General features: G+C 41.4%; 1 protein-coding gene across 2 annotated transcripts in view; it reads right to left on the bottom strand.

Moving 5' to 3' along the window:
- The window catches only part of pik3c3 (phosphatidylinositol 3-kinase, catalytic subunit type 3), an 80,761-nt gene extending 74,937 nt beyond the window's left edge, over window positions 1-5,824 (bottom strand). For both annotated transcript variants that reach the window (XM_067985253.1, XM_067985260.1), the window contains exons 1-2: window positions 5,742-5,824; window positions 2,795-2,924 (exon numbers count right to left, since the gene is read on the bottom strand). In XM_067985253.1, the coding sequence (XP_067841354.1) occupies window positions 2,795-2,923 (129 nt within the window). In that variant the 5' untranslated portion in view covers window position 2,924; window positions 5,742-5,824. The remainder of the gene's footprint in view (window positions 1-2,794; window positions 2,925-5,741) is intronic.
- Window positions 5,825-14,399: the final 8,575 nt, after the last annotated feature.

Here is a 14,399-nt window from a genome sequence, read left to right as displayed (position 1 = left end):
GGAGACTCACTGCAGTGCTGAATTTATAAACCGACTTGAAATGAGCAAACTGTTTGTTTCCCTTAACCCCTCCCTCACACCAGTCAGCAAAATTATGCAATCACCAATATATACCTAGCTGCTTAGGCCGGAATTAGTATCTATCAATCAGTTAGTTAGTAACAGCTGTGAAATGTTAATGATTGCAGACCCAAAGCCAACATTATGCAGTGGAGCTCTTAGCTGAGAATGATGTCAAATCATTCAATTCATTCTTATTGACCCAATTTTCCCCACCTAGTGATGTAGTAACAAGAGCGCATTTAGCAGCAATGCAAGTCAGCAGCCAAGATTATACTACCAGCTTCCATAGAATTCAGAAGGGGTGAAGAGGCAGCACATTCACATGGGACTATGCTCAGCTACCAGTAAAATTTCCATTGATTGAAAACAATCAATGGGATCAGATCTGTTCAATCAACAGAAACACAAAAAAAATACTGCGGCAGGTCACTCAAAAGGTCATTTCAATTCCTGTGCTTAACTTTTAAAACTAATATATTGCAGTCAGTGCACCTTGTGCTGAAAGACTAGCATTCTCAACTAGTTACCCAAGCACTACTGTAAATCCAGATCACCTTATGCAAGACTTACAGTATAAATGAGATTTTAAAAAGTAAAGCAATGAAATTAACTATACTTAACAGGAAAATGCAGTCTGCGGTTTACTTAAATCAATCAGATTTTAAATCTGAAGTTTGTGCACAAAATTCCTCGACTCAATGCAAACAGGAACATCTGGTTGAAAAGTAGATACCCCAACTAGGATGAAAACCCTTGGTTATCAATACGATGTCTGTTGAGAAAGCATCGAAAACAACTGCTTTACAGAAAATCTTTTCTTTTATTGGGCTTCCAACCACCGCCGCTGCGCCGCCCCCCCCCGCCCCCCAATACTTCTCTCAATTATTACTGAACATAATAATGCCCTTTATTTTTTTCCCTAGACCCTGGTGTCCTCACTACCTATGGTTGAGGGTCCTGGCAAATGCTACTATTTTTAAAGCCACAAGTAAGCTCACACGGCAGCAACCTGGGGTTAATTTCCTGTAAGGAGACAACCGGCCTCCAATGAGCACTCATGCATAGTGGCGCAGATGGGATAAGCAACCAGTCAACATTAAATCAAACTGGTCATGCTCTTGCCCCCGATACTCCTACAGTATGCACTGTAGCTTTATCAGTTCTCTTATCCGTTTGGAAAGTTTATAATTTTAAGGCATTTTGTTCTGTGGTTTTTAAAATAGATGCAGAACAGACCACAATATATTATGCCGTTAATGTACAAAACATTCCAAAGCACTTTATGGGTTGGAGGGAAAAGGGCAAAAAGTAGGGGGAAAAAAAAGCAAGAATCAAGGAACAACTGCCGAGCCAAGATGAGAGGCGACTAAAAGATGGGTCAAAATGGGTTTTCAAAAGTGGGAAGAGAAGCGCAAGGTGGAAGAGTTTAGGGAGGAAATTATAGAGAGCAGGGCCAAAGCAGATGAAGGTTCTGTCACCACCAGTAGGAGCATACACAAAAGGCTAAAGTCAGAGACAGTATGGGCTGAGGCCATGGACGATGAGAATATGATCGGAGGCTTGAATTACTAGCCATTAATTCCAGAGCTAAAAGCCTTCAATTTAATAATTGGTCTCAGGATTCTTGAAAAAAATCTTACTGTAATTCTTATCCTCAACAGCAGGATCATAAGATCGTGCAACAGGAGTAGGCCAAACGGCCCCTCGAGCCTGCTCCGCCACTCAATAACATCACGACTGATCATCTACCTCAACTCCACTTTCCCGCCCTATCCCCATATCCCTTGATTTCCTAAGTGTCTGAAAAGTGGATCCTTCATTTCCAGCAATGTAACTAGTCAGTAAATAGAACTCCGGGTTGGTGTGCATACGGAGATATCTTAGCTGTATGGAGTCCTGAGCCCTTTTTCTGTAGGTGATACCTGAACTAATTGTGCCCCATTTTAACCTCCAAATTTAGTTTGCAACAAGCATAAAGTTGCCACCTAATCAGGGACCAACATGAAAGTATAAGCACCAGCACTCATCTCTCTAAACAATTTGCTGCTAAATTACATTTTCCAAATCTCGCCACTCGCCCATGCTCTACATCCTGATCTGAACTTTTTTTTTCTTGATAAAATGCAAGCCACCAAAGTGGCTAATGCCACTCCCTTTCTTAGTCTGCTTTATGCTACTTTCAACTTACTTTTCATGTTGAAGTGCATCATGCTTTCTCCTATTCTTCCTTTTCACTATATTCAATCTATTTCTGCATCTGTAAAATCAAAGATTTGACTAACACTCACTATCTTTCTCCAAGAATGTCTCCTCCTTATTCTAACTTTTTTTTGATCACTAGGGAAAAAGCAAGAGGTCCAATATCAAATAAAAGCTTGTAGAACCATTTCAGACATTCATGTCTGATTTAGGCACAGCTTTTGCTTAGGTCAGTTACAAAAAAAGTTGACAAACATCCTCCTTTTAAAAACCATACAAAGAAAAGGCATTTTCAAATCACCATGCACATTTTAAAAAGTTTGCCATTGTGACACACATTTAGGAATACAAAATTGCTTTTACCCCTCGAATGACTTTCCGCAAAGTTCTCAAGAGCTCAGGAGAAAATATAAAATAAAAAGCCTTTCAAGATCTCAGATCGATAAAAATTAAATGTAGATTTAAACAACGGTTTACTTCTTTACCTATGAATGCAACATATCAACACTTTTAAGGAGTGCACAAATCCTACCTTTGCTAGGCGGCTCATCTGATCTTCAGATACATTGCTGCTAGTCCTGCCTGCTGTTTTAGTAGGCTCAGACCCATCTGCTTCCACGTTTGGCCAAACTTTCAAATCATGCATGCCCTGGCGAAACATGCTGAGAATTAAAAGCATAAGAGGAAGTATATTACTGACAAATGTAATTGAATCAGCTTGTCATCCACAGCATATAAATCAAGCATCAAAAGAAACAGTAATGTCTGATTATCAATGGCTCCCTTTGTGAGTTTAATAGTCACGAGAAAATCTGCTAAATCCTGAAAGAGCAAATTAGGTAGCCAGTTACATTAGTAGTTAACAAAGCACATACCAAAAAAAAAGGAAAATAGTAACTAGTCAACATAAGCAACCAAAAATCAACTAAAAACTAGTTAGTTTCAGAGGGTACATGCAATGAATTCAATATCAAAGTTTATTCAAAAAATAAGAAAACTGAATAAATCACTAGTGGCAAGTCACATGTGATTAACTTCTGACAAATAGAATTAAATGGAAAGTGCAATGTTTCCCCTCTGGCTACTTTCTTTACACAACATATCAAGTATTTTTGAAGCAAAAACAAAAGAGGGTTAATTCCACGATTAACTTTAGTGGATAGAAAATCACGGGCTGTAGGACCACGATTTCCTGACTTGCGTGCTCTGTGAGCGCCTGATCACAGAATTAGCCTTGAGATTTATTTTTATTAATGATTATATCACTTTAAAAAAATTATTTCTCCCTTCATTCTTCAAGATAATCCTCAGTCTATGTCGTTTTACCAATTTGCCTACAAGCAGAAATAAACAATTGTCTGTTTGCTCAAAACGTTTTATTTATTTTTAAAATCTATTAGATTCGCCCTTTAACTTTCTCAGTTGCAGTGAAAAAATACCCCAAATGAGATTTTTTTTTCACAACTATAACTTCTAATTCTTTGTATTAGCCTAGGAAATCTTCAATTGATAGTTAACATGGTTTCAATTTCCTTCCTACAATTGAGTGCCCAGAACTACATGCAATACTGCAACTGTGGCCTAACTAACTAGCCTTGTACAAATCACATTGTTTTTACATACACAAAGCTCCCATGTATAAAACCCAGGATCCCATTTGCTTTTGTCTTTTTCTACCTGTACACCTACCTTTAAAAAAGGTCCATGTATCTGTACTGGATAATACCATAAGAAATGTACAAACCAGTAAAAAACATTTCAGCCCATCTCTCTGTTCAGGACCATACCATTTAATGTATACTTTCCATCACTTCTTTATCCCCACCACCTCTCCCCCCACAAAACGTACTTCACATTTCTCGACATTGAATTGCATCTGCTACCCATTCCTATCTAATCTTGTAGTCGTCAGTTGGCCATGCCTGAGTTAGTATTAGAAAACTTCAATATCATTCATGTCCAAATAATTTTTTTGGAAATGGAAGAGTTCCCAGCACCAATCCTTGCAGCACACCACTACCCACATCCCACTAAACATAAAAACATTGATTTTTCCTAAATCTCTGTTCCTGAGATCTCTATCCTTGTGGCTACATTCCATTAATAACATGTGCCTTCATTTCCATAAAAAGTCTCATGTACCATCCTATCGCACACCTTTCAAAAAGTCATGTATCCAAAGAATTTACTAAAAAGCTATGCTTTTTTATAAATACATGCAGATTGTCCCCACCTAGCCTATTCCTCTCCAAGTGCTCACTAACTTCATCCCACATTAAGGGAAGACTAATTAGCAAGTAATTTGCTGGCTAATTGCTTTCTTCTTTAGCAGGGGTAAAACATTTGCCACCATCTAGTCCTATTCTTATGCATTTATCTGTATGAAAACTGCTTTGCAGATTCAGTATTGAGTGAAATATTAACACTTCAATTTAAAAAAGAAATGCTCTTTTCAAGGCAACAACCCCATTCAGTTATTTATCTGAAGACTGGGGAAACTAGGAGTTAAAGAAATGAAAGTAGCGAATGTTTCATTTTAACTTTGAAACTGTAAAGTGACTGCCAAACACGAGCACATTTAAGTTTATGAGAACAATAAATTGCTAGTCTGAACTATATTTGGTCCAGATCAGTAGTGTAAAATACAGTGGAGTCTGAACAAATTTGCAATAGCAAATTAACAGTTCTGCAGGTTAGAGAGGGGAGTTTAGGGTCAAGCAGTGGAGGTCACTCACATGACAACTCATGATATTGAGTCATGTCTTAGTTTTGGATTACTGAGTTCCTTCACAAAGCTGACCACCATGTGTAACAAATCGTTTCATACTGAAAAATGCATTTTGAACGATCTTCTGCATATTGTTTCCTTGTAGCCAATGCAACATCTTTAATTTTTTTTAAAAATGGATAGAGTACAATTAACCCCACCGCTGCCAACTTTGAAATGCATCTACTTAAAATTCTGACTATTAGGTGCCTGTATTAATTCTGAACCTTCGGTTACTACATTTCTGAACCTCAATAAAAATTTTAAAAGGCTACAATTTTTAGTCTCGTTAACATATGCTATATATCTAAAACATTGTCATCCATACACATTTCACTCCAATCTAGAACTTGGAGCAGAAGTTCACAAATTTATTTTGTTTCCCCCTTTTTGTGAAGCTAGATATTTAAATATTTTATAGTTACAGAAATTTTCCATAAGTGCACAAGCAAAAAAAGTGCTCCATGCAGATCTGAACATTAGATGGATAAAATTATTTCAGTGTGCCATTTAAAAAGTTTACAGTATTTTCTTTGAAGGAGTAGCAAGGAATATATGGAGTATATTTTCTATTTAAAATTATGAATCGCTCTGGGGCAAAAAATGCATAAGAAAGTCATTTTACCATTCTCCACATAACCACTGCAGTAAATTTCAGACCATATTTTTAAACCAAGTGCAAAAGTCACAGCTAGTGGAGAGATCATCTTACCCATACTTTCCAAAAAGGGTAACAGTAGTTCCTCCAATAGGGACAGCTTTTCCAGGTCCATAAACATCCCAGATTGTGAGAGCAACTTGAGCATTCTGTGGTAAATCTGGATATTTCACAGGCAATTTTAACCATTCATTCCAGCTAGAAAATAAAATGGACATTATTATTTTTCCCCCAAAGATCCTAAATTGCATGGATAGTACTGGGAAATTTAGACAAAGTCTTTTTGACCTTTTCCTACTGTTTCAGGGCTACTCTGTTTCCATTACAAGTATTATATAAAGTGGGAAAAAAGATGAAAGCAGGAAGGAAAGAGAGTCAGTAAGTGGGATAACAGCCTTGAACTGCCTACACAACATGCAACAACATTCATCGATTAAAAAAAGTATCAATTTATAACGACCAAAGAATTTCACACCAATGAACTGCGGATTACTTTCTTAGTAACCCTGTTGTCATGAAGTCATTAGTATTTTTTTCTAAAGGTGTGGCCATGGATCAAGGGCATGACATTTAACAGACATTACCACCATATAAAAACAGAAAACGTCCACAAAGACTAGAAAAACTGCAACTGCTGAAAGTCCAGAATAAAGATGGAAAAGTCTAGAAATACTCAGCAAGTAGAATCATAGAAAATTTCCGCCACAGAAGGAGGCCATTCAGCCAATCATGTTCATGCCAACCAAAAATGAGCCACTCAGCCTAATCCCACTTTCCAGCACTTGGTCCGTAGCCTTGTAGATCATAGCACTACAGGTGCATGTCCAGGTACTTTTTAAATGAGTTGAGGGTTTCTGCCTCTACCACCCTCTCAGGCAGTGAGTTCCGGACCCCCACCACCCTCTGGGTGAAAATTTTTTCACTCAGCTCCTCTCTAACCCCTCTATCAATCACTTTAAATCTATGCCCCATGGTTATTGACCTCTCTGCTAAGGGAAGTAGGTCCTTCCTATCCACTCTATATAGGCCCCTCAATTTTATACACCTCAATTAAATCACCCCTCAGCCTCCTCTGTTCCAAAGAAAACAACTCCAGCCTATCCAATCTTTCCTCATAGCTCAAATTCTCAAGTCCTGGCAACATCCTCATAAATCTCCTCGGTACCCTCTCTAGTGCAATCACATCTTTCCTGTAATGTGGTGACCAGAAATGTATGCAGTACTTAAGCCGTGGCCTAGTGTTTTATACAGTTCTAGCATAACCTCCCTGCTCTTATAGTCTATGTCTTGGCTAATAAAGGAAAGTATTCCATATGCCTTCTTAAGCACCTTATCTACCTGTCCTGCTACCTTCAGGGATCTGTGGACATGCACTCCAAGGTCCCTCACTTCCTCTACACCTCTCGGTATCCTTCCATTTATTGTGTATTCCCTTGCCTCGTTTGCCCTCCCCAAAGGCATTACCTCTCACTTCTCTGGATTGAATTCAATGTAATTTTCTGCCCACCTGACCAGTCCATTGATAATCTTCCTGCAGTCTACAACCTTCCTCCTCACTATCAACGACATGGCAAATCTTTGTATCATCTGCAAACTTCTTAATCATGCCCCCTACATTTAAGTCCAAATCATTAATATATACCACAAAAAGCAAGGGACCTAGCAGTGAGCCCTGCGGAACCCCACTGGAAACAGTCTTCCAGTCACAAAAACACCGGTCAACCGTTACCCTTTGCTTCCTGCCATTGAGCCAATTTTGGATCCAACTTGCCACTTTCCCTTGGGCCTGCACTTTTTTGACCAGTCTGCCATGTGGGACCTTGTCAAAAGCCTTGCTAAAAATCCATGCAGACTGCACCAAACGCACTACCCTCATCCACCCTCCTTGTTACCTCCTCAAAAACTTCAATCAGACACAACCTTCCTTTAACAAATCCAGGCTGACTGTCCTTGATTACTCCATGCCTTTCTAAGTGACTGTTTATCCTGTCCCTCAGAATTGATTCCAATAATTTGCCTACCACTGAGGTTAGACTAACTGGCCTGTAATTACTCAGTCTATCTCTCACTCCCTTTTTAAACAACGGTACAACCGTAGCATTTCTCCAATCCTCCCGCACCACGCCTGTATCCAGTGAGGTTTGGAAAATGTTGGAGAGCCTCTGCTATTTCCTCCCTTGCTTCTTTTAACAGCCTGGTATACATTTCAACCGGGCCTGGTGATTTATCTACTTTCAAAGATGCTAATGCCCTTAATATTTCCCCTCTCACTATATTTATCCCATCCAATATTTCACACTCCTCCTCCTTAACTACAACGTCTGCCCATCCCTCTCTTTTGTGAGAAGAGCCACAAAGTATTCATTAAGAACCATACCAACATCTTCCACCTCCACACATAAGTTAACTTTTTGGTCTCCAATAGGCCCTACTCTTTCCTTAGTTATCCTCTTGCTCTTAATGTATTTATAAAACATCTTTGGGTTTTCCTTGATTTTACTTGCCAATATTTTTTTCTTGCCCTCTTTGCTTTCCTAATTTTTTTTTAAATTTCACCGCTGTACTTTCTATAGTATCGAGTCCATCAGTATCTGGAGCTCTGACCCTTTCTCAGAACTAGAAAGGGAAGGTAGGCAAGCTTCTTTTTAGGACATTTGTTGCAGGACTGACCAAAACGAAGAAGGGAGAGAAAAGCGTCTTACCTTGTGACCTTCACTTGGAAGGGGGAACTTTTTTCCTTGCCTTTTAAACTATCCCACCCAGCACCTTGAGCCCCCATTGGCCATGTTCTAGTCATGAATTGATTGCGCTGTTTAATGGGAGATTTTACATTCGGGCTTATGTTAATGAGTTTGCACAGAAACTTTAGCGCAATTTCTCCTGGGCAAAACTGGCACTGTGTACAGTGCTTTTTGGGTGCATTTTCCTGTTAGCGTAATGGTCTGGAGTTTCCACTGTGGCGCTGTGTGAAACATTAAGATTTAGGATAAAAAATTTTAATTCATAAACTTATGTTTCACGATGTCTTATGTTAAATGTTTTATTTACAGATTTAAAGTCTCAAAGGGAAGGTGCTGGTATGTACTTTGACAAGACAATGAAACCTCTTTCTAAACAAAACCCATTTCAAACACAAATCTCAGCACCAAAAACAAACTTACTTCCATCTAGTACTGAAAGCTTTATAGGAAGTCCGAACAGGAAGAGCCAAAGGTTTTCCTTCTGCAAACACTTGGCATGTCACATAGAGATCTGAACAGGTTTCCTGGTACAAGCCTGAAAATTTAAGCAATGGATCCTCCAGAAGGGCTTTATAGCTTTTTTGCTCCCGTTTTCCTTCCAAGCTTCCACTGCATACAAAGAGGAACACAGAGAAAATATCTGGGGTGTGTAGATCATTCTGCATCCACATACAAACCTTACTGAAACAGAAAGTAACATACACTTCCTTACTTAAACAAAAGATCTGGTAATTTTTATAATTATACTATTCTTCATGTACTATAATAAAATCTTTGGTGTTCAAACATGGCAAATTTTTGAACTGTAAATTTAAAAAGCCTTTAGTGATACACAATGAATTTACACACTTTTTTTTCCCCATGAAAAAGCATCGATTACAACTGAATACATAGGTGATCAGTAAAGCAGAGCAACAAAAGTCTGTATATTTGGAAATATGCCACAGACTCTACTAATACTAGTAAGTCTCAAGCTTTCAAATCAAAACAAAACTGCACCACATCTTCCTGTTGGGCTAACTCCAATTAGTTTTCCATTAGTTTCACGTCTGCCTCTCTTCCGCAGCATTCTCCGTGCCCCAGTGGCCCTGGAGAGGGAGCACATGGCGTCTGCTGGTACGCTTGAGGCTTTCCACGACCAGTGGGCACCGCAGGGGCTGCAGTGCATCCTGAATCATTTTAATAAAATTATTTGACACTTATTTTCGTTTTTTGATTTGTTTTAAATAAAACACATCCTAACCCGCCCCCTTTGCCTAAAATCATAGAAAAAGAAAAAAATGGTTACTGACCAATAGAAAATAATGACATTTTTGAACCTCACAAAGTGGGCTTTTATGTCAAAATCACTGATGCAACAAGATGACAACTTATTGATACACAGGCTGTAACACTTGCAACTAACACAACTTAAAGATGTCAGACACAATTTACAGATCAGTAGTTAAAAGCAGCATTAGAAATAATGTCACATCATGCACTTGCCTTGCAGCTGTATAACAATAAACAGGTCAATCAAACAACCTCTTATTTGGCTTTGCTGATGAGAAAGCACTTTGGTGTGGGGAATGAGTTTTCAAATTCCCCATAGAATTTCTGAAAATTAAAAGTTATGATGCTCTGTACTATCTCAATTGTAAACAATTTTACAACACCAAGTTATAGTCCAGCAATTTTATTTTAAATTCACAAGCTTTCGGAGATTTTCTCCTTCCTCAGGTAAATGTTTCAAGACCTGTACTATCTCAGCATGTGACAAGCAGCTTATAGAACTTCTCAAGAATAATGTGCAGTAAATACATTTTTCATCACTATACTTCACACTTCTACAGGTCACCACTGTACACTAAAAGTGGGAGAATATATACTTAATATCAGGGCACTCCAGCACAAATGGTTACAAAATCTGTCGGTAATAATTTGATCTGACTAGAAAAATGCCTTTCTCCTTTAAATAATTTCATAGTTCACAAGTCTAAATATCTGAACTGCACACTATTACAAAAAAAACATTTGATCAGAATTCTATCCTTGATTGTAAAATGCAAAACCCATTAAGTTTATCATTTGGTTTAAAAATGCATATTTCTACCAAAATCAACATTATAACAAAGAAGTAGAGAGCAAACAAAATGTTAAATCATGGTGACTTCATTCTAGGGGAGAGGAACGTGCTTCCATAATTTAATTGAGACAGTTCTACACAACATTTTAATATTTTAGAATGTTTGCAAACAACTAGGCTTTCTCATTATGCAATTAGTATGTAATACTAACCTACATTTTTTTTATTTAAAAACAGTAAAAATGGATTTTTACCAGTGGAGGATACAAAGAATAGGGGTTCTGGTTTGAAAAAAATTTCCCCAAAAACTGAGCACACAGCTACTGTAAAAAAAAGTTTGCAAAAAATACTGATGTCATAATACTGACTTGACATCGGACCCTATGTATATTTCACATTTTAAAGCTAGCGGATATAATTGTAAGCTTGTCTTTACATTCATTTAGGAGTGATCCAGTTGGACTGTAGATTTGCAAATGCTACCTTATACGGTCAGTAAGGGCTTCAACACCTCTACTTGCATTACAATGGTTCTTGTCGCCAGCCAAAGCAAAATGTTACATATTCAAACAAACATTCACTGTAATTTGAATGTCCATGAAGTTCTAACATTAGTGGAACTTTTTCATTTTCCACCATCCGCCCGACGAAGGAGGAAGCCTCCGAAAGCTTGTGGAATTTAATTTAAAATAAATTTGTTGGACTATAACTTGGTGTTGTAAAATTGTTTACAATTAGTGCAACTGACACTATTAACAGTACTGCAGCTGATCTGAAGCCTAGTGTGACACCCCCTCTTCTAGATGATCTAATACTGCTTGGCAAAATTCAGATCAGTGGTCAGTGACATTAAACCAGAATTAGACTGCAGTTTCTACATCAAGCCACGTTGTATTGACACAGAAACTATGATATAACTGCTCAATTACATACAAAACCTAGTATTTCACTTTATGGGATTGAAACACAAGGGCTTATAAATGCACCTTGAAGATATTACTATCCACATAGACCTCTTAAAACAGGTGCAATCATTTACATGTTTAATTGATAACAGCTGTCATATAGCATGTGAATCTGCAACATTCGCAGGCTGCAAAAACAAATGCGCAGTTCACTATTAGTAAATTGCTCTATTTTAAACATGACCTCTTGTAAAACAGTTAGTAAAGCATTTTGTTCTCAAAAAAACATAAAAGAAAAGCAGAAAGAGTAATCAGTAATATGATCATTGCATATGAATGGTATCAGAGCATTGCAAAGGTCATAAAAAGTACTGCAAAACAGGCTTGCTCCATGAACCATATAGTCAAATTTTGATAAACCCAAGATGAAGATTTTGAATCTAGATCACAACTCAAATTTCCAATCATTTTTATAACAATATTAACACACCTTTATACTACTTCCATTGCTACAACGCTGCATAACTGAGGCCTTTTGCCATAAATGCATCACTATTAGCAGCCAACAAAATTGGCCATTTCCAAATCTGTTCATTTTGAAAAACAGAACTTGAGCTTCCCTACAGAGTACATATTCAAACAATCCTCACTGACCTACATTGGCTCCTGGTTGCCCAATACCCCAAATTTAAAAATCATCCTGGTGTTTAAATCCTTTCATGGCCTCACCCTTCCCTATCTCTGTAACCTCCTCTAGCCTGAGCTCTGCATTCCCCTGACTCTGGCCTTCTGTATTATCACTCTCTCCCTTCGCTTCACCTTTGGCAATCATGCTTTCAGATGCCTAGGACCTACACTGGAATTCTGTCCATAAACCCCTCTACCTCCCTCTCCTCCTTTAAGACCCTCTTTAAAACTCACCTCTTTGACCAGGATTTTGGTCACTCCTCCTAGTATCTCCATCTTTGCCTCAATGTTCATATTTTCTTAATGCTTCTATGAAACACCTTGGGTTGTGTTTTCTACATTAAAAGGCACTATATAAATGCATGTTGTTGGTAAGTATATCCAGTTGGTCATGCAGTCCAAGCATCCCACTTCTGATTCCTCTGCTGCAAGTGAGTGTGTAGGGACACTGGTTGAGGACAAGATCAACTATGATGCTCCTGCAGTCAAATAGCCTGTCAAAATTTACTGGCATGGTTCACATATGAATAGCAGCAACTTGGACAAGGTACTAATGAGCAACCATGCCATCAACACAAGGACACTGGTGCTGATTTTTTCAGGTGATAGCCATTTCTTTCTTCTAGCTTGCCCTTATTCCAGAACTGAATCAAATACCCCAAGAACGGAAATCATTGGCTCCTGCCCCAGCCTTGCAGCCACATGATGAATTTTCTAATCTTCCTCTCCCTAACCTGCCCAGCACGTGGCACAGGAAGCAATCCAGAGATTACTATCCTAAAGGTGGTGTTTTTCAATCTATTGTCTTTAAATTCCAATTGCAAAACTTGAAACATACTTTCATTTAGTAAGACCAAACCTTGGTGACGAACTGAATGCAGTATTCATGAAACAGAGAGACACTCAAATACTGGAGGTAGTGCAGAGAAGACCCATGAGGTTAACCTCCAATGTCAGGGGTCTGAGTAATAAGACACTGGATAGACTTAGGCTTTTCAGCCTGCAAAAGGGGCATCTGAGAGATGGTCTTATAAAGTATGTAAGATTATAAAAGGATACAGAAAGTGTTAAACCAGAACATTACTTTCAATTAAACCATGGAACTAGAACCAAGGAACACAGGGTCAAACGAGTAAAAGATAAATTTAAGACCAATATCAGGTGTTTGTTTAATACAATGAATTATCAACATGTGATATAAACATCCACATAGAATATTGAAGGCAAAAACCCTGGAGTGGTTTGAGGAACAAGAAGATGCTACAATGGGGACGGTACGATCTCTCTAGACGGATAAATCAAATTGGCCAAATGTCCTTCCCCATCTGCAATTATCTTGTGATCGCCCCATTCCTATAGTCTAATTAAAATATTTATACTTTCTGGCATGTAACAGGGGGAGATTTCGTTAATCTCGGAAAAATTAAAACACAGACCCGCTAGGTCTCGCCCAGTGGGAGAGAGAAATGTTCAGTCACTGGAGCCGCTCTGGGATCGGTGTCCACTCGCGGCCCCGCCAGTCCTCGGCCTGAGCCCCCGGCCCGGCCCGGCCCCCCCCCCCCCTCGGCCGAGCCCCCGGCCCGGCCCCCCCCCCCCCCCCCCCTCGGCCCGAGCCCCCGGCCCGGCCCCCCCCCCCCCCCCCCCCTCGGCCCGAGCCCCCGGCCCGGCCCCCCCCCCCCCCCCCCCCCCGGCCCGAGCCCCCGGCCCGGCCCCCCCCCCCCCCCCCCCCCCCTCGGCCCGAGCCCCCGGCCCGGCCCCCCCCCCCCCCCCCCCCCTCGGCCTGAGCCCCCGGCCCGGCCCCCCCCCCCCCCCCCCCCTCGGCCTGAGCCCCCGGCCCGGCCCGGCCCCCCCCCCCCCCCCCCCTCGGCCTGAGCCCCCGGCCCGGCCCGGCCCCCCCCCCCCCCCCCCTCGGCCTGAGCCCCCGGCCCGGCCCGGCCCCCCCCGCCCCCCTCGGCCTGAGCCCCCGGCCCGGCCCCCCCCCCCCCCCTCGGCCCGAGCCCCCGGCCCGGCCCCCCCCCCTCGGCCTGAGCCCCCGGCCCGGCCCCCCCCCCCCCCCCCCCTCGGCCTGAGCCCCCGGCCCGGCCCCCCCCCCCCCCCCCTCGGCCTGAGCCCCCGGCCCGGCCCCCCCCCCCCTCGGCCTGAGCCCCCGGCCCGGCCCGGCCCCCCCCCCCCCCCCTCGGCCTGAGCCCCCGGCCCGGCCCGGCCCCCCCCCCCCCCCCCCCCTCGGCCTGAGCCCCCGGCCCGGCCCCCCCCCCCCCCCCCCCTCGGCCTGAGCCCCCGGCCCGGCCCCCCCCCCCCCCCCCCCCCCCTCGGC

This window comes from Heptranchias perlo, chromosome 1, assembly GCF_035084215.1.
Source record: "Heptranchias perlo isolate sHepPer1 chromosome 1, sHepPer1.hap1, whole genome shotgun sequence".
Taxonomy (NCBI): Eukaryota; Metazoa; Chordata; class Chondrichthyes; order Hexanchiformes; family Hexanchidae; genus Heptranchias; species Heptranchias perlo.
The sequence above is the reverse complement of the archived record's forward strand: the minus strand, read 5'-3'. Positions and strand labels throughout refer to the sequence as shown.